Consider the following 21,500-nt stretch of genomic DNA (forward strand, 5'->3'; position numbering starts at 1 on the left):
ATTAACCGTCACAAACTACGTGTTTGTGAATTTTGTATTAAGGATGTCTTCTTTGGTGCTTACTTAAGTTGCGATTGTGGTATCGCAAATAATAGCATTTTGGTTATAAAACAGCTGGATACAAGTGTGAGGTAATATATAGCAAATTATTAAAGCAAACGAGTGAAGAAAAATATTATAAAAAGTTTACATTTTGTAAGATACACCTGTAATATGTACAGGGGATAAAACAAAATGAAGATTGTTTTTTTCGAAATTTAAGTACGTATATTATGTTGGGGTTGAATTGAACATTCTGATTTCTTGCAAAATATCTGACTTTCGGTCACTGACACCAAACTGGAAAAGCTGTAACACTTAACATGACACTAAGCTTTAATAGAGGATTTATTGCCAAATCAAAAATCATAATCGATGCATAATACCAAATAATACCTCGGTTTAAGCGCCGCCCACGTCCACCTACAGCGTTGTGAGCATATTGGATTCGAGTCGTCGTAAAATTGATGCACTTCGCTATAAAACTGATATACGTGATAACAAAGATAGATATAACTCCGTAATAGATGGATACAGTCTAAGGAAAAAACGTGCCTCGAAAATCACGAAAATTTGATTCTCGATCAGATGGCGCCACTAGTTTTGGCCTACACTCGTATAGAGGGCGTTGACTGTTTCGTTTGTTATTTATAATTTTAACGCATACCAGTGAAAGAACATGGGTCAAAATCATATAAAAATAATTAATGTAAATAAAAAAATCATTTATCCATATTTAAATACATTTTAACGTATTTTTATAAATCTTCATTTTTAGTTTTAAAGTATGTCGATAGATGGCAGTGAATTTACAGTGGTTACAAAATTTACTATGACAGTACCGCTCTATCTTATTATATCCTCATTGGTGATAATAATAGACGTGTATCGTATTTTAAGAAATTCAATAAATAAGTTTATAGTTATGACTAGGCATTCAAGAGATAAAAGAAAAGTTTTGCTATCAATTGTCAGCTGGAATGTACTCTATTTCTTCTTGCATTGTCATCTAATTCGCATATTTTTATTCAATATTTTCGCATGAGTTTCGAGTCAATTTGGTCAATAACAGCGAATAAATATTTGATTCCTAGTCACAAGGAAAACTTAAGTGTCTTAAGTCAACAAATACATTTATATGGATTATATGTTTGAAAATAATCAAATACATTTTTATTCGTGTACGATAAGGATCGAATTATTCATCGTCCATTACGATATGTCTAAATAAATAATAGCAGGCAATAAGGAAGCCGAACTAAATGTTACCGCAAAAGATATATATACCTAAATACTTAATTGGAGTAAAATAAATTGCTCAAATTGTTTGACTCGTTTTATTATGAAAAGAGGATAAAGTTATTTTAAGGTATATGTATGTATATTTATTTCTCATTGGTAACGTATAGAAAATAAAAATCGAAGATTATGCCGTCAATTAAAAGCATGAATCTATGCGTAGCTCCTAACTACACAAGTATTTCCTGTACAACAGGTATCGCCGGAGGACTTAGAACTTTTTTATCTATTTGCCAATGCTCAGCTTCATTGCATAACTTAGCTCTTTGACAGGACATTAATTCCATTTGACATGTTGGTCAGTGTTTTGACAGCACAGTACGGTCGTTCTGACAGTTGTCAGCGATCCCTTTAGTAAATCGATGTACATTGTTGACATGTGGAATCACAAGCAGACCGAAATTATGCAAAGTGCGCTAGCTAGAGCCATGAAAAGTCCCGGCTTTGGTCAGTCAGACGTAAAGTCGCACTTTCCTCACTCCAGGGAGTGACGAAAGTAGGTTTGTTCGAGCTGCTGAGGTGAAAAAGTTTTTTTATAGACTATTTGCTGCCATTTCTCAACCCACCAATGAAGCGGCAGCTCACGTTCACGAGGGTTCATCATACATAACCGTTAACCACTATACGAGTTTTCGCCCGGTAGGCGATTGGTCATGGAAATCTGTTCCTGGCCCAAGTTCTATTATAGCCACGCTAGTAGATCAGATAATTCGGTGCCATACTTTCTACACATTTCGTTCCAAGATTAGTTTTTTGTGAGTTTAGACAAATCTCTCCATCTGTATTTGTTTTCGTAGATCATCAATGCCCGTATTGTTTGAGTTATTATGCTTTGTGTGCGATTCGGCACGGCGGTGCTGAAATGCGTGCCTAATGTTTATTGGTCAGGGTGAAACATATTCTGTTATACTTTTGAATGTTTCATTTAATTTTATCTGATGCAACAAATCTAGCAAAAGTAACGGAGTGCCAATTGCGCCGTTTATTTACTGACTTGCCCTTATGATTTTGGGATGGCAATAGTTATTTGTGCAACAAGAGAGGAAAGTTGGTTTTTCTTGCGAGTGTTTATTTTGAGTCCCGAGAAAGCGAAAGATTCTATAATTGAATCACGAGCGAAGCGAGTGATTCTAAGGTAGAATCTTTCGCTTTCTCGGGACTCATAAACACGAGATGTAAAATAACTTTGCTCTCGTGTTGCACACATAATTTTTCACCTCAGTAGTGAGAACATATTAAAGGTTAAAATGTATTTCGAATTACACAGAATAAACAGAAAAAAAAAGTATTATAATATGTACGATACGATACGATACGATACGAGACGAGACCGGACCGGACCGGACCGGACCGGACCGTACCATAAAAAAAATGTAATAAAAGTATGAAGTTCATGGCCTTCACTAAATTAAAAAGCTACATTGTTTCACTCCCTGGAGTGAGGAAAGTCACACTTTCCTCACTCCAGGGAGTGACGAAAGTAGGCTTGTTCGAGCTGCTGAGGTGAAAAAGTACATTACATAAGTCTACAGGCAAATGTTCATAGAGTTAGACCAAGAAAAGTCTGCAGCTATTTTGGTGGCACGCGCGGTGCAAGTATCATTTATACGTCATAATTTCATAGAAGTTTGACGTTCAAAATAACACTTGCACCGCGCGTGCCACCAAAATCGCTGCAAACTTTTCCTGGTCTAACTCTATCAATGAAATAGCGATAAACAATATTTATCCCTTAAAGTGGCAGGAACAATACCATAAAACTGTTCAAACTATAACAAGGCTAATAATTAGGAATCCGATTATTCCAAAGATAATCAAGCTGTGAAATACGCCTAAGGTGTAACCAAAGAAGAACATGTTCTGAAGCAATCTTGCATTGCTTGAGGCAGTAATTAGCAACACGTTATTTTCATCTAGATCATGTTTGTCTCCGTTCACACCAAGAAAACAAGCACCAGATCAGACAAGAGATCTAAACGTACGAGCTTTAATTCATAAAGAATATTGACCACTTCGCTACTCGAAAACCATTATAAAATTGACGGATTGCTCTTAGAATTCAGCGGTCACGTTACACAAGCAATTAACTTACATTCGCATACAGAATGTTTAATGAATTACTAAACTGGTATCATTGGGTTCGAAGATTCAATCTTCGAAAGCAAAAGCGAACGGAAACAGGAGCCTCGTTAATCAATCAATGAGTAATCAACGCGTAGAATAACTGCATTACGTGATTTCGGTGCATGTAGGCGCGCTAGTTAACGTCCTCCCGACACGCAACGCAGCGCCGCACCTTTGCTATTATTTGTTTCCAGCAGGAATAGATCATGGAGTGTGAAATTGGAAACTTATGATTTGAAGCACATTAAGCTTCTGATGGGGTGATTGTTCAGAAAGTGTTTGAAAAACCTCCAATTAAGTCAGTGAGAACTGCTCTGCTGAATGCTCGAAGGCTTTAACGTATTTGGAGTACCTATGTCAGTTGTTCCAACGAGCGAACAATGTTGCTGCTCATTTTAAGAGAAGGAAAGAAGGGACTCATAATTTGTTGAGTATGGTGTGCATAGCACATAGGCACCACTTTAAGAGACGAACATACGGATGTGATGTGACGACTTGACTGACACAACTTTCAAGCGATATTGAAAGAAAGAGGCGAGGTTAGGGTAGTAAAGTGTAGAGAAAAGGTACCACCCCTACGTAGAAGTTTGTATGCAGGGGTGGTACCTTTTCTCTGCAGCTGACCTCTGTACAACGAGATCAAAGAGCTACCGCATGCAAAAATAAACTAGGAAATATATATTCCACTAATAAAAAATAGCTATTAAACTAAAGATGAAGTTAACCTTCATGATGTCAGCAATGTAGGTAACCATTACATAAGTCTACAAATACCTACTCAGTTTATAATGCAGTGCATTATATTGAATTCCAAAACTATATGAACCCGATATACTACTCAATTTTGGATAGTTTGGCCCCTGAATTTTACTTCTACTTTACTCCTGAATGGTACGTTTACATCAAGCAAGTTGGTTTAGTAACTGGCTTTCGCAGTGAAATTCAATTGGGAATCTTAATAATTTCATGAAATCTGAAAGTTTTCATCGGTCAAAGCTTCATAGTAGCTTTTATTCAATACATTTGCAATATGATTATTAGTTCCAAAAGTGTAGTTTGCCACCAAAAAGGTATTGCATATTGAATTCTTAAACAGAAGGGGATTGACCGTAACCAAAGTCTCGTGATGCACATTTAAATGACATTAGCCTACTTCTCTGCAAAAACGCGATTAGTCTTTGACTCTTTGCAGCAAGCAGAAAATATAGCCATCATTTCGGTACTTTGGGGGCAAAAACGTCAACCGATTCCCACGAATAAGTATCTGAGTGTTCCTAATTCATTTCCGTTAAATCATTCCATTTAAAATTCCAATAAGAATTTGAGTCATTTCATTGGAATTTATCTGTCGCGATAATAAGGATAAGTTAGTAGTCAGGTAAAGTTATAGTTTTGAAATAGAGTCGGATTACCTGTCAGAGTTGGTTAGGAACCAGTTTTGCTTGATCAAGGTAATGTATTGTTAGGCTTATTAGAATGTGGACTGCACCGACTACAATTGTTTCGGATATTGTCAACCTTTTTAAAGTGTACATCCAATTTCTTTATTTTACTCTACCTTTCTATATAGTTTGTAAATAGAGCGTGGAAGAGACCCTGAGGAGAAATGAAATAAGTGTAAACCTGTAAACTGAATGTTTGTCTGTGAGTTCTTTAGTTGAGCAATCCAGGAGCCTGCGTGGTTCAATAACTCGTGCTAGCCGCGTTCGGACCACCTTTTCTTCGCCACATTCCGCTCCCTGACCAAGGCCGGAGAGATTGCTTATTGAATTAAAAAAGCGGGCCACAAATTAGGCGTTTCAAAACAATCACCGCAATAAATGAAGTATCAAACATTTAAATTGGATTTCGTAACTTATTGTTGATGTTGACAAATGTTACCCGAGAATGCGACTTGCAAAAGTTGCCTACTTAACCCTTTAGCGGAGAAGTTAACTAGTAAACTAGCATATAGAGGCTCGGCCCTTCGCAACTCGGCCGCGTAAACTCACCTTTATAAAACTCGCTTGCATTTATCCAAGGAGGTGAATGAAACACTATTATGTCAGTTGAAACTTTTGTTATCACGGTAACGTTATATGCACAGATTCACTGTTTCCGAACGCACGAATTATTAGTGTGTGGAGTAGGGCGTAGGTCCGCACCCCGCGCAGGCTCGGGCACTACTGAGACTGGTGCTGACACTGCTGACTCCGGCGCAGCGTCGCGGGGCGCGGAACTCGCCCGGCGGGTCGCCCGCAACGCGCAGCGCGCACCCAACGGATGGTCCGGTTTGTTTCGTTAGCTTTATTGTTTTGTCAAACGAATAATCCTGTTATGACAAATTATGTAACAACATTACTTGGCTTTTATTAACAATACAAGTCTAAGCTATAAAATTCACTTTACATCTAACGCCTCCATAATATGTTAGTACCTCTGATGGTGCAACGATCTGGTTTTATTGTATCGTAATACTATTGAAATTTATGAAATATTGTCCCTATTTCAAACCGATGAAAGTATGATTTTGCGGTTAGGTAGGTACACGCTCCCTACTTGCATTAACTACGTACCGTCAGTACCGTAGCGTAGTATTTCTAGTGTAGTGGTCGAATATGTGCATATAGAGAAACTACCTACATTCTCACTCTACTCTACCTTGCCGGTATGGTCCACTCTACCCGTGTAATAGAGCCTTACAGAGACTACTCCACTTTGCTATTTCAGCTGTGGTTGTGATGCAGTAAACTAAGTACGTGTAGTGTAATGACGCCCTTAGAGTTATGATATTACATTGGAAACTAACGTCATAATATTCTTTTGAAACTCATATTTTCCGCTATACAAAGGTTGTCTGGAAGAAATTTATAATTAGTAGCGATAAGACCGCCTGTTGTCTGCTCCGCATCATTAAGCTATAGGTATCTTTTTAACTATAAGACTCCCGTGAGACTCAAACAACATGAAATTATTTTAGAACGGGTCACTCACGTATTATTAAGTCGAATAGCTCGACATGTCTCGGTCCAATTTACGAGGATCCTCTTCACGGAGCAACGACACGTCTTCAATGGTCGAGAGCGCGCCGTGTACTGTGTGTATCTTTTTACTGAGGTGTGCTAATGAAGAGTACTATTTTATTTTATTCTATTTATGTATTAATTAATGATATTTAAATGTCATTGTGTAGTCGCCGTATTGTCGTCCTTGCATTCAGTCAATTTACACAATAGTGTTAATATCATCACCTACATGCTAAATACAAACCTAATTGGACGACAAACTGGGAGAATTAAAGAGTTGCTAAGATAATAAATTATACAAATAATAAGTAACATTGTAACTTTGAATTATGAATGTTAATTGTTAAGGACTATATATACTCTGATTTGTAATTAGATTCCAAAAAACTAACCTCACTTTTTCTATTTTCCGTATGTTTTAAGAAACTAAACAATGCTAAAATGATACATCTATATTTATTTTAAATGCTAGAGTATGCAAAAGGGAAATTTGAGTTTACTTCTTTACATATTTTCCATTATTACGAAAGAAAAAGAATCTGAGTGAGGTTAGTTTTTTGGAATCTAATTACAAATCAGAATATAGTCGTCATTACCTAATATACCTGTGATAAGTAATTATTTATTACCAAACAGTGAAAGTCAAATAAACGTCTCTTATTTACGTATATAATAATGTATACAAATAATATCCGTACCATCCACTAATGTTTGCGGTATTCTTACAAAAGTTACGTTTGAAAGGAGAAATACGAGTCGATTGTGCAATGCATTTCTTTTGCTAATTAAGAGTTTAACAAAAACTTTGAATCGTTCCTACATATTGCACGCATTTACGTAAGATCTAGATGCGATTTGTTTACACGTTGGTTATGACTGGCTGTTGTTACGTTCTTAATCACATAATAATGATTATAATGAGGTTAATATTTTAGAATAGGAAAATGATGCCGGAAACCCTCAACGTCGTCCGATAAACACGAATGCGAGGCGAGTAATAAATATTCCATTAAATAACTTATTATTTAGGTAACTACGTTATACATCGTTCGAGTAATAGTCCAATTCATCGTTTTAAAATATTTTTTAAAGTGGATGTCCTAGTGATCGTCACTGTCCCAGTACATATCATCTTTAAACTTGAGTCATTGTCAATAGAAGTGGCCGCAAGGTGTCATCTATTGGGCAATTAGCATGTCGAGGTATGTTAACTAGGACCTTAGGTACTTTTTGAATTTTCCAAAATTCAAATCCGTGAACGTAGTTTCTCACGTTCAACTAGGAAACGAAGAATTCACTTTTAGAGAGCCACGCCTTAGAGCGTTACACTTTATACTGGAGCCAGATTAAAATTTTACAATTTGTAATGTTTTTGAACTGGTTTTGATACGACCTTTACTAACGATCTTGGTAACTTTAACTTCATTCGTGTCAAAACCAATTCAAACCCATTACAAAATGTTAAATATTAATCGGGCTCTAACTATCGTGTTCGACGGTTGTCGACAAGCGCTTCCCATTTGGGCATTTTTAATGTAATAATTATACTTACTCTAAAGTCAGACATCAAATTATGTTTAATTCAATTCAATTGTTTATTTCGAATCATTTTGATCCATATAGTGGCGCTGGTGGCCTAGCGGTAAGAGCGTGCGACTTGCAATCCGAAGGTCGTAGGTTCAAACCCTGGCTCGTACCAATGAGTTTTTCGGAACTTATGTACGAAATATCGTTTGATATTAACCAGTCGCTTTTCGGTGAAGGAAAACATCGTGAGGAAACCGGACTAATCCCAACAAGGCCTAGTTTTCCCTCTAGGTTGGAAGGTCAGATGGCAGTCGCTTTCGTAAAAACTAGTGCCTACGCCAAATCTTGGGATTAGTTGCCAAGCGGACCCCAGGCTCCCATGAGCCGTGGCAAAATGCCGGGACAACGCGAGGAAGAAGAAGAGGATTTTGATCCATATAATGTTAGTAAGTACAACAAAACTTAAAAAATAATAATAAAAAATGCTTACCTAACATTTTTCCTTGATGATTTGCCAATTTGTTAAAGTTTTGATCTTGTTAAGATACGACACTTACACAACCCATAGTACATCTTGCGAGCACCAACCAGCATGAGCGCTAGTCAAGGTAGTATCATAAGAAGATTAAAACGTTAACCAATTATTGTCATCTATTACCGCGATAAGTAGTTAGGTACTCTTTGGTAGGATTATTGTCTTCGATTACCGCGATAGTTACTCATTAAATAAGGTATGGACAAAATTGGTAGTCCATGTCATGCTCCCTGACTGCAGTCTTTGATCAAAGGTGTTTGGCATTCAGCTATGTGTTCCTTGACTCGTGCTAATGCTTATTTCCTGAACCTATTAACTAGTATTGACCCTATTGTTTAATAATCATAATCGGCCTCTACCGATGTGCGAACACAGTAAAAATATTTCGAGCATACCTACCTTTAGTTTCGAGGCGCGGAACTCTAAAAAGTAATTCATTCGGACAGCATCTTAAATGTGGTGTCGGTATGTTGAACAGATGATGCAGATAAACCCTGATCGCACGGAACGGTGTAACGTGTAAGGAAAAGGCAGACATTAACACTTTTTATGTTGATAAGTGTTTGATGCAAATGTTTCGCTCGCGGCTCATTTAGCAGGCAATCATACGCGCTTCAATTTCACTCTTACTGAAACATAGCGTGTAAAATGTAATGAAACTCTTTGAAGCAATTTTTCATAGAATTTCACTACTGATTTTCAAAGCTGTCTCAACGAAATCAGTTAAATCAAATCATTATTATAGAATATATAGACTTGTCAGTCGCCATCTGCACGTAACCTTTACATTTCAACTTTTGGGCACTGCAATTGTATTCAAAAAACTCCTGCCAAGTTTTAGCTCACAGTTGGGTGAGATCAAAGAAAGACACGCAATAGTAGATTGTTAACCAAGAGATGAAAGGCACCCATTTCTATCGAGGTAGTTTGCCAATAGTCCGAGACTGAAATGGTGCCTTTCACCCGAGTTAAACACTCTACTTTTCACTTCGAATACGAGGAAAGTAAAATACATGTGCATTTAAAAATACGGCTAACTATAAACTTCAGTAGGTAGTATTTCTTGAGGTTACTTTCAATTAACAATTTGGGTAAAAATATCGTTATTTATGAAATGGGGAGTTAATTATCAGAATGGAAATTGTACAAAAAATCCATTTAAAAATCAAAATTTTAATTGCTTATCGTAAAAAATGGAAAAAACGTACTTAGAAAGTACAGTGCTCTAGAGCAGAAACGTAATATTTTCTGCACACTTTTTAGAACAACAACGATCCACTTTCAGAGCATGAGAAATTAAAAATGTTTTTTGGTAACCAATACCTATACTTAATGTTGCGGGTAAGCATAATCTGTTCTGTAGTCAATATATCTACCCTTGTTGGCTACCACTTTATTGCCCAATTAATACAATCGAGTCAAAGAGTGGTAAACCATCATGCTGCCTGCAGTGACTGCTCACGAGTCGAAACCGATAATGGATTGAAAGTGGCGTTAGAATGTTTGAATCCAACGACTAACAACTGGAACACTAAATTTATTGTTGTAGAGCAGTAATGAATTGTGCTCGCGTTTGGTTCCCCGAAGACTAATTATTAGCAGCTTGCTGCAGAACTGCAGGCATTTGTAGATTTACGAGTATTAGCTTTTTAGAGTTCCGTGCCTTAGAGGTAAACTATGCACGTGTCTGTCAATATTTCAATTTTATTAGATGTCTACTAAATTATACTACTATTTAAAAACCATTTTCATTAACCCGATCTCGACTTCATTGTCGTAGTTTATAACAGTTTTTTCAACACACTTGCTCACAACGACGTTTTTATTCCACCGATTTTTGGCTCATAATCCTAGATATTAAACACGCGTGCTCTTTCAGTGTATTATTCCACTCGTGCTTTTTCATTATATTATCCGACTGAGTTAAGAAGGTAACTGATTGCTAATAATATGCATGGAAAGGGAGCCTCCTTTAATTGGTCAGACTGGCGGGCACGGGCGCGCCCGACCGCCTGCGCGGTGCGCGGCCCGGTCGGCCCGTCCGCCGCGGCCGGGGCGAGGGCCGGCCGGCAGTATGACAGATGAAACACACAATACTAACTGTTTTAACTATTAAAATTTGATTAATATGAGTTTCTTTTTTTTCTCGCAAGTGTGGTGAAAAACGTCGTATGAAACGCGTGTGCATTGGTCATTACATACATCGGCTTTCTTATTGCGCGCTCGCTTACAGCTCGCGCGCACAATATCGCCTCGTGTGTAATGACCAACTTAGCACACTTGTATCATAATGTACTATTTATCTTCCTTCTTCATCACACTTGAAGTGTTTTACGGCCTCAGTTAGGTACACGATATTGCTTTAATTTATTAAGCAAGGGAAATGAATTAGTTCCCACTGTCTACACAGTGCATTTCAGAGAGTTCTGACATAGTACTTAATTAGTAAAACGCTATTGCAACCAACTCCATACAATCTTAAGGTTTTAAGGTACTTATTTTCACATTAATGATGTACCACACTGTCATTCCAAATGTCATGCAGAGTTAGCCTGGTCGGATCGGACTCCACCTTTAAATTACTTTGGGCTAATTAAAGTATCCAACGACTGCATCACCATCGACACTCGCTTAAATAGGGTATCTACCTATATAGTATGTTGTCGCCAACATAAATATATCTGTCTCATTAGCGTGATTTAGTAAAGAAAAGCGAAATGCCAGGCTTGCAAGGCATTTGTTAAAACCTAAGTGAAACCGAGGATTGAAGGGTGTTCAGAAAGCGTCATAAAACCACGAGCTCTGCAGGTATATCACACCATGCCGCTTGGGACATAAGGATTCTAGATGAGACAAGAAAATACTAAGCTCCGTGTAGGTAGGTACTTGTATGTGGGTGAATCATCTATTTCTTGTTGTATGTTAATAACTATAGTATTATTGTGATTACCTACTCATTAGCAATTTCATAAGTAAAGTGTCTTATTAGCATTTCGTACAAATCATGTCACAGATATTTCGTATCTAAATTGGTTACCTACGTGACCGGCTACGCCTAGTGTAGGAACCGATACAACCTTCATTGTAAATGCTTAAATGTACAAAATTGTCTTAGTTTTAAGACCAGATAATTTTTGTTTTATCCTAAATCTTTGTGTACCATGAATTATATTTACTTTACTTATTTTTTACTTTATTCTGTCCCGTCAGCAAGGCAACAATAGTAACAGAGTTTGTTAGAAGAACTCTTCATCATCATCATCATCATCATCTCAGCAGAAAGACGTCCACTGCTGGACAACGCCCTCCCCCAATGATCTCCACAACGAACGGTCATTCGCTGCCGTCTACCAACGGTCTCCCGCGACTTTAACCAGATCGTCGGTCCATCTAGTCTGGGGCCTTCCCACGCTGCGTCTTCCGGGACGTGGTCGCCACTCGAGAACCTTTCTGACCCATCGGCCATCGATTCTGCGGGCAATGAGTGGCCCGCCCACTGCCACTTAAGTCTGGCAATTCTCTGAGCTATGTCGACAAATTTAGTTCTGCGGATCTCCTCATTTCTGATTCGAAGCTCTTGTACCATGTTATATTACGGTAGGTAGATGGCGCATTGGGGAAAGAGCTAATAAGTGCCACAATGTATGTTTCGTTAATATAAATGCCATAAAACCAGTATTTAAAGTGACCGAGGCGAAAAAGTTGATTTGCCAATTTAATAGCCTCCAAATCATTTAATGATTAATTTTCACTTAATTTTATGGACAGCGAAGTGGCGTCTTGGTACTACTACTAATATTATAAATGCGAAAGTTTTACTCTAATTCCTTAATAGAAAATACAAGAGGGATAATAATGGCGTTGTTTAAGCTACTGAATTGAACATTCAGTGCTTCAACGACTTATCTATCCGACAGATGTAGGTTATCTATATTGCTGTTAGCATATCCATACAATTTAGGTGTGCGCTCGCAAAGGGGTTTCTCTCGCATTTAACGCGTCGTTGTGTAGTATTAGGCCGCTAATAGGCAGATTGCTGCAAAACAGCGGTTATTGTTACTTGATTACTAGTTGTAATCCGAGCCTTATTAAATTATTGGATTTATAGCTTACGTTGTAAGCGGTTGATGTGGGAGAATTAGAAAATGTTGATAGAGATCATGAGCTGAGTTAACTTACGCAAACATAACATACACATTTAGGTATATCCGCAGTATCAAAAAATCTGTAGCTTCTTAATCATGCTCTACATTTTTAGGGTTCCGTACCCAAAGGGTAAAAACGGGACCCTATTACTAAGACTCCGCTGTCCGTCCGTCTGTCTGTCTGTCCGTCTGTCACCAGGTTGTATCTCATGAACCGTGATAGCTAGACAGTTGAAATTTCACAGATGATGTATTTCTGTTGCCGCTATAACAACAAATACTATAAACAGAATAAAATAAATATTTAAGTGGGGCTCCCATACAACAAACTTGATTTTTTTGCCGTTTTTTTGCGTATTGGTATGGAACCCTTCGTGCGCGAGTCCGACTCGCACTTGGCTGGTTTTTTTTAAATAAACCAGCCATTTTTTTTAAGATGAATGAGTCATTTATTTACATACAAGAATTACAAGATATATACTGTGGTACTACCATAGAGTAACTTATACTAGAGCGGTACTGTCATAGTAAATTTTGTAACCCCAATAAATTCACTGCCATCTGTCGACACACTTTAAAACTAAAAATAAATATTTATAAAAATACGATAAAATGTATTTAAATATGGATAAATGATTTTTTTATTTGCATTTATTATTTTTATATGATTTTGACCCATGTTCTTTCACTGGTATGCGTTAAAATTATAAATAACAAACGAAACAGTCAACGCCCTCTATACGAGTGTAGGCCAAAACTAGTGGCGCCATCTGATCGAGAATCAAATTTTCGTGATTTTCGAGGCACGTTTTTTCCTTAGACTGTATCCATCTATTACGGAGTTATATCTATCTTTGGTACTACTAAACGAAATTAATAACTAGCTTAAATCTAAATTAGGCCCTTAAGCCATTGTACCAAGGTTGCTGGCGGCATTTCCTCGCTGTATAGGGAGCGTGCATAAACTGTAGGGGGCAGCACAGCTAGGAGACGTCAGATTTTTGGCGCGAGGCGTAAATGTGTAGTTTATGCTTCCAAAGTAGCCCACAAGATGGCAGCACTTGCTTTGGCGTGAAGTGTCAATGTACATGTGATGTACGTGTTTATGGTTCCGATTCAGGCCACAAGATGGCAGACCCTCCAACGCGCACGGTCCCTATTGCAATGCTGATACGTTGTGCGAGGAAGCCGCCAGCTCTTCGGTCACCAGTTACGTCAACCAGACGCTTCGCAATTTCAGCAAACAACTTGTGCGCGCTGGGACCCCATGGACGTAGAGTTTCAAATCCAAATGGTACAAAATGATACTTTCTACCGAGGCTCATATTTATTACTTTTTAAATACCCACCATAATTAAGTACCTACGTAAATTTTACATACACATTTAGGTATATCCGCAGATTAAAAAAAACTGTAGCTTCTTAATCATGCTCTACATTTTTTACAGAACTTAAGTTAACTTTTGCTAAACAGTGTTACCAAAGTGTTACGTAACGGAATCTTGCAAGCTGATTTAAACCCACTTCCGGTTTTGGGATTGACTTAAATGTCAGTAAGCTTAAGTGGATACGATAAAGAAAGTACCGTTAGATAAGCTTGTATTAAAATATTTTTTACAAGGAGCAATGAGCCATGCGATATTAGATTTTAAAAGTTTACTAGCGCCATCTGTTGCCTAATAGAAGTATAAAATTTTCCTAAACGTTCCGCTACACGATTTTTTTTAAGAAATTGAATTACTGCTCTACATTAGTATACGTATTTAATTTATGTCCTTTTAACAGTAAAAATAACACTGTTCTTTTAACAGTTGTAATTCATATCATATCCTGAGTATTATTTATTATTTTTAAGCTATGATTATAAGATTTTATTAATCAGTTGGTTGCTTTTTTATGTAAGTAAATCGTGTAACGAAACGCGTTTGACATTGACACATGACAGACTGACAGTTTGGTTAGTTATTAGTTAAGCACCTTTGTATGTGCATTTATTTATTTACTTCTGAATTAGTTCTGCAGACACGATAAAATTGCATACAAAATGTCCGATAAAGACAGTAAGAGTGATAATGATGACTCTAAAAACACACAGACGGTCGAGAAACCTTTGGACGAAGCACAAATCAAAGTTAACAACATGCTAAAAGATCGCTTACGGAAGTACATCAAAAAGTTGGACGGTAAGAGCTTATGGTTTATTATTCCGTTCTTAACAGACGCGTTACTAAATAGTACAACTTTTATTAAATCAAACTGAAATCCTATGTCACTATATCTGTGTTACTACTTAATTGGCAACTGCACTTCTAAACTCACCAGAATAAAGGTGAAAGTTAAGCTAAATACAGGCCTTTTATTTCATTGGATTTACTGTAAACAATAATGATTCAATTTTATTGTCTTATGTTTTATTTATACATAATGCATAAATAAATCATAAGACAATAATATTAATAAAATTGAATCATTATTGTTTGATTTGCTGATGACCATTTTTCCCACCTTTCCCTTTCTGTATATTTTAATGCTTATTTCATTGACTGCTACAATTAGTTTACAGTCAAACTACTTACAACAACAAAGCCTTCAAATTGTTTATCTTATTGATGAAACTTATCATTGCCTCTTGTCTCAAGATTCTTCGAGATTCAAATAAGGTTAATGGGGGAAGACCAGCATAGAAAACTTACAGACCCAAGGCCGTCTTAAGCTATGCTGGGGCCCTTTGGCGAGGAAGAAGGGGCCCTTCTGGAAAGAAAAAAAGCGAATGAAACTAACATTTCTCTACTATGATCTTCTATTTATTAGGGGTAGTCAAATATACTGTCTGTCTTAATAACAAAACTTCCGTGAGACTCAGACATATTAAACATATTAATAACGGGTCACTCGCGTATTTTAAGTCGAAACCCCCAATCCTCGACCCGTTATTAATATGTTTAATATACTTGTCTGTCCTTTGGGGCCCCCTGGCGACGGGGGCCCTGGGCATTGGCCCCATGTGTCCTTATGGTAAAGACGGTATTGGGCAGACCATAACCAGGAATTCTCATATCTACATACATACGTCGTTCAGACACGGTCAGAAAGGAGCTTCACTACTGCTCTACCAATCCTCTGTAGGTGGAGTATGTCTACAAACGCAAGGCGTAACACATTCATTGCCAACCAGCCACACAAGACATCTGCGCCAGGTCACAAAAATTTAGTAATTCAACAATAGAGTAGTAAACCTGTAGTTCAACAATCCCGACTATCGGGTTGTCCGGCCTGGGAACGAAACCATAAAATACCTGATAGTCGGGTTTTCGACATTAAATGTGTTACAAGCGACAAAAGAGCTTGTAGACGGACTTCTCTTATATACGGTTTTCTCCACACTGACCTTATTACAACATATGACAACTCATAGGCTTGGTGTTTTGTTTTTGACTCAAGCTATTAGAACTCCTTTGTGTATTAAGTGTGGTACAACTATTACAGACACAAACACCAGCATCACTAAGGAGGAAAGTAGAAAAATAGAAATAGAAACTTTCAAACAGCTATACAAGCTGAAAATAGAAGGAGACGAAGAGTCTTACAAGAAAATACCTAAGTTTTACTACAAACTCCCTCGTCCCGATGAGGTGTTGGCTCAAAAGCTAAGAGAGGAGACTCGGGCACAGTTCCTACAGAAGAAAAGTAAGGAGTTATTGGACAACAGTGAGCTGAAGCACCTCTGGAGTCTGTTGGAGAAGTCTAACGGAAGCTACAGCACATCTAACAATGATGAGCTGATGATAGACTACTTTCAGTTTAAAAAGATCAGGGATGAGGCTGGGCCCAAGTACAGGTATGATCACATATTAGAGTTTTGAATGATTCACGGTTAGTTTCACTAGACTTATATTGACCGGGATATAGACAGTGATTAACCTTTTGGGTTGGCCTAAAGCAAAGGGGGTGCAAAAAAAGACTTCCGCGGCACGCTCGCTTCGCTCGCTCGGCTTCGCGCTCTGTTTGATCGCGATCATCGCGGTCAACCTAACACACTCCTCCTCGCTTCGCTCGTCGTCGCACCTATCTTGTCTCTGTTACTTAAATTTACTGTTCCAAATGATTGATTTTAATTTGTCAAGTAGTGGTTTCAACTTGCGGGTCAAATATCTCGGCCATTTTTGATTTTAGAAAAAAGGTTTTCCTACAAAACATGCTTATTTTAGCGTATTCTCTACGATAATAATTTCTAAGTGTCGGCACCCCCTTTGCTTTAGTCCAACCCCCTTTTGTATTATTTATGAGTTCCCGATATTTCGACGCAGTTACATGCATCATGTTCACGGGTGACTGAAGATAGCGGGTGGGTGTCAAAGTTGTGTAGACAGCGCTCTGTCTACCCTCATTCTTGCGCGTCGGCTGCGTTCGCTTTCAACGTTACCATCGGTCGCATTCACACTTGTTGGTCCGATAATACAACAAGGTAATCACGGTCTATATCCCGGTCAATATAAGTCACAATAGATATGACAGCAAAATTACCTATACATGCAGGCTGACGCATGAATGTTGCTACACAAATTTTGCTTAACATTAAAATAAAATAAAATAATTAACTTGTCGCTAATGAATAAATCCGTTTAAATACATTAAGGAATTTATTATTTAAACATTACTATTGAAAAATTAAATGTCCACCACGCTCTTTAAGGCCGTTCCATCGATTTGCCGCTGTCTCTGTCACATTTCGCAAGAAAGAACGGGAAAGATCAGCAAGCTCTGCATCGGACTAAAACGTTGTTCATCGCGGCGCGGCATCGTAACGTCGCTTACTGTTTAGCTTCGATAACTCTGACGATGGATGCATTTAATTCGTCCTTGTTGCGAGGTCTGGTTCTGTACACTTCTTGCTTATAGTATCCCCACACAAAGAAATCCGGAACATTAGTTTAGCGTTTTTGTGATTTTAATAAACAAGATCTTGATTTCGCAGGCCATACTTCACAGCGGAAGTATTCGGGCGGCTGCAGGCGGCGGAGGGCGGCACGGGGCGGGTGCGGGGCGTGTCGCTCTTCAACTATGTGATGCGGCGCGTGTGGCTGCAACAGACACGTATCGGCCTCTCGCTCTACGACGTCACCGGGCAGGGCTACCTCACCGAGCATGTGAGTAATATATACTGTACTTCACTGTGAAAGTATATTCAACTACGTGATGTAAAGTGTGGCTGCGACAGACGCGTATCGGCCTCTCGCTCTACGACGTCATCGGGCAGGGCTACCTCACCGAACATGTGTGACCGAACACTTAAACCGTGAACCTAAATAGTGAACACCGAACTTCCAAACAATTCTCACTATGATTTTTTACATTTAAAACTGTGACCTCCGTGATGGAGTCGAAAATCGTGTTCGTATCGATTTGATTTGATGTCTGTCCCAGGATCTGGAGAGCTACATCGCCGAGCTAGTCCCATCTTTAGCAGCACTAGATGGTCTAGACTCCTCGTTCAGCTCATTCTATGTGTGCACGGCGGCGCGCAAGTTCCTGTTCTTCCTGGACCCGCTGCGTGTGGGCCGCGTGAGGATCCGGGACGTGCTGTCCTGCTCATTCCTGGACGATTTACTCGAAGTAAGACAAGGACTTTTCTGCTCTATTATTAGTTAGCATTTTGTTGAAAGTAGCTCTCCTTTTTGCTCAACATTCGCCCATTTTGTCTTATTACATCCTACACTACAAAAGGGTGTTTTCTTCTAACGAAGAAATGGGACGTTTATAGTCCACAATGTGTAGACTGTAGAATCGGTGGACCAAACTTTTTAACGGATTTTAAAGAGTAGAATTGACTTTTAATTCCATTAGATTGTAGGAGTGCAATCGAGTAAATAATTAGTACTTAGTCAGGTTTACTATTTCCTTTTGAGTATGTTGAATTTTCCTTTTCCTCAAATCAGCATTCGCCGTACCTTTGAACAAACGTATTCTACTTATTTTCACCCCAATGCGCCCGCATATCAACAGGCGTGTCTCACTCCGCGATTTCGTCGCGCCGCTACAAGTACACGCGGCCGCCCCTAGTTATGAGGTCTAGCCGTAGTAATTGCCGCGCACCGCTACGGAACGGACGCCTGTTCGCGCATGCGCCACCTAGCGGTCATATCTGTCGTAATAGACGCGTTTTGTTAGAGAGTGAATCTTCTGTAACTAGTACTATTATTTATTCTGTGATCTCAAGTAGATATAGATACCGAATCACCATAACAAGAATGTCGTTATAGTTGCGCGAGGAAGACCTGCCGATGGAGCTTCAGGAGCAGAACTGGTTCAGCGCCGCCTCCGCCCTGCGCGTGTACGGACAATACCTCAACCTGGACCGCGACCACAACGGCATGCTGTCCATCTCCGAGCTGGCTGGGTAAGGTAGCACATAGATTTATCTTCTCTATGACTTCTAAACTTGATATGATATTTTAATCAGCTTTGTTCATCCACCATCTGTACATGAAGAGTTCTAAATAACTATGATCACACGATCACAAATGGGTAAATCAACTCTTAGATTACTGATTTCGTGTTTAAGACCCCCTAAGCAAAGAAAAATCGTTTTTTCAAAAACCATGTTGATTTTTTTACTTTTTAGCGTTCCGTACCCAAAGGGTAAAAACTGGACCCTATTGCTAAGACTCCGATGTCCGTCTGTCTGTCTGTCACCAGGCTGTATCTCATGAACCGTGATCCGTGATAGCTAGACAGTTGAAATTTTCACAGATGATTGAGATGATGCATTTCGGTTGCCGCTATAACAACAAATACTAAAAAGTACGGAACCCTCGGTGCGCGAGTCCGACTCGCACTTGGCCGGTTTTTTGTTTACATGGGCATTATTAGATACATAAGTATTTAATTAACACATTAAAATTTAAAAACTTGATTCTCATGAACCGTGATAGCTAGACGTGATAGTTAAAATTTTCACAGATGATGATACGGAACCCTTCGTGCGCGAGTCCGACTCGCACTTGGCCGATTTTTCTTAGTCATATTACTGACAAACAACTTGTACAAACGAAATATCTAAGCTTTATGTGTCCTATTCCTATAGCTACGGCTCCGGCACCCTGACCCGCGCGTTCCTCCAGCGCGTGTTTCAGCAGTGCCTCACCTACGACGGCGAGATGGACTACAAGACCTACCTGGAACTAGTGCTAGCTCTTGAGAACAGGAGGCAGCCCGCCGCGCTCGCCTACCTGTTCCGCCTGCTGGACATCAACTCGCAGGGCTACCTGGACAAGTTCACGCTCAACTACTTCTTCAAGGTTAGATGACTACAAGACCTACCTGGAACTAGTCCTAGCTCTAGAGAACAGGAGGCAGCCCGCCGCGCTCGCCTACCTGTTCCGCCTGCTGGACATCAACTCGCAGGGCTACCTGGACAAGTTCACGCTCAACTACTTCTTCAAGGTACCGTCTTTCGCTTCCTTCATTTTGATAAAATTCTCCATGCACAATAATCCTGGGCTGACCTTCCCCTGGACTCTTTTAGTGCTCATTGTGTATTTATGGGCAATTCACAAGTGGTGGACAATATATAAATAAATTGCAAATTGGAAAATTGTAATTGGAGTTGCAGACGTACATAAGCTACGGAGACTGCTTAACATCAGGCGGGCCGTATGCTTGTTTGCCACCGACGTAGTATAAAAAAAAAAAGAAAAAAAAATATCTCTAGTCAATTCTACTAGTCAGCAAGGTCTTTTTTCCTTTTGTGTTGGAAAAATACAAACGTTTTTAACTCATTGAATTTAATAGACCAAGTTAAACAACAATTTGTGACGCCGCAATGCCATATAATATAATTCATTGATACCTCATTTACATTACCAGAAACCAAAAACTCAACCGGAAATTTATTGGATACTATCAAAGTTTTAAAATCCAGTCTCCCACCACAAATAACGCAGCGTCCACGTTATGTTACATAACTCATGTAGTAAATACTCAGACATAAGGTCAGTAGTCTGTCTCGATGGAAAAACGGTATAACAGTGGTAACTATTCTCTGCGCAGGCCATCCAGGAGCAGATGGTGGCGCACGGCGCGGAGCCGGTCAACTTCGAGGACGTGAAGGACGAGATCTTCGACATGATCCGCCCCGAGCACCCCTCGCGCATCACCCTGCAAGACCTCATCCGCAGGTTTGTATCCTTTTCATATCATTCCAGCGTTTGATCGTTGCCCACTGCTGAGCATAGCCCTTCGAGTACGCTTGTTCCGGGTTCTTAGCCAACTTAACGAGGTGGTAACTCCAGTCATTCCTAGGGCGGTTATCAAACTGATGTGATTTACTTATGCGACGCAAATTGATAATCGCCTAACATTGCATGAGATGTAACCATCGCTCTTAGATTTTCGTCATTTTTCCATATTTCCCATTGCTGTTTATACACAGTGGCTCAAAAATAAGTGCATTACCGTTGCCAGTGCCAAGGAGGTTTTGGAATTATACTGAGCTATTTTTACTATGGGACCAACCACGAAATCGCGAAAATAAATTTGGCTGGTCCATTTTCTATGGGAGGGTAATTTTTTTTGTTCGCGATTTCCCATAGTAAAACTTGCTCAGTATAATCCCCAAACCTCTCTGGCTACGGGAGTACGGGAATGCACTTATTTTTTAGCCACCCTGTATAATTCCTAGATCACGTAATTTAATAGGACCTTGTTGTTACTATTAAATTGTAAAACGAGACTTAATCGCGTATTTAAGTTTTAAAATTTACCTAATCTACCTTACCTAGGTAAATCTTACAACTTACGCGACTTAAATAAGTTGTTTAAGTTGTT

At 39.0% G+C, this 21,500-nt stretch overlaps 2 protein-coding genes across 3 annotated transcripts in view; one reads left to right on the forward strand and one right to left on the reverse strand.

Annotated features, from left to right (window-relative positions):
* Nucleotides 1–5,635, reverse strand: part of LOC134751052 (uncharacterized) — a 123,720-nt gene extending 118,085 nt beyond the window's left edge. The window contains exon 1 of the mRNA XM_063686387.1: nucleotides 5,454–5,635. The gene's annotated coding sequence lies outside the window, so the exon portion shown is untranslated. The remainder of the gene's footprint in view (nucleotides 1–5,453) is intronic.
* A 9,025-nt stretch (nucleotides 5,636–14,660) lies between these two features.
* LOC134751061 (serine/threonine-protein phosphatase 2A regulatory subunit B'' subunit gamma-like) overlaps nucleotides 14,661–21,500 on the forward strand; it is a 198,314-nt gene continuing 191,474 nt past the window's right edge. Inside the window, exons 1-7 of one of the 2 annotated variants that reach the window (XR_010128595.1) lie at nucleotides 14,661–14,857; nucleotides 16,161–16,512; nucleotides 17,650–17,821; nucleotides 18,099–18,287; nucleotides 18,935–19,071; nucleotides 19,759–20,117; nucleotides 20,724–20,851. Coding sequence is in view for 1 of the 2 variants with exons in the window: in XM_063686402.1 (XP_063542472.1) it covers nucleotides 14,719–14,857; nucleotides 16,161–16,512; nucleotides 17,650–17,821; nucleotides 18,099–18,287; nucleotides 18,935–19,071; nucleotides 19,759–19,972; nucleotides 20,724–20,851 (1,331 nt within the window). In the remaining variant the exon portion in view is untranslated. The remainder of the gene's footprint in view (nucleotides 14,858–16,160; nucleotides 16,513–17,649; nucleotides 17,822–18,098; nucleotides 18,288–18,934; nucleotides 19,072–19,758; nucleotides 20,118–20,723; nucleotides 20,852–21,500) is intronic. The other variant, XM_063686402.1, reaches the window with a different exon arrangement.

This window comes from Cydia strobilella, chromosome 21, assembly GCF_947568885.1.
Source record: "Cydia strobilella chromosome 21, ilCydStro3.1, whole genome shotgun sequence".
NCBI classification, from domain to species: Eukaryota; Metazoa; Arthropoda; class Insecta; order Lepidoptera; family Tortricidae; genus Cydia; species Cydia strobilella.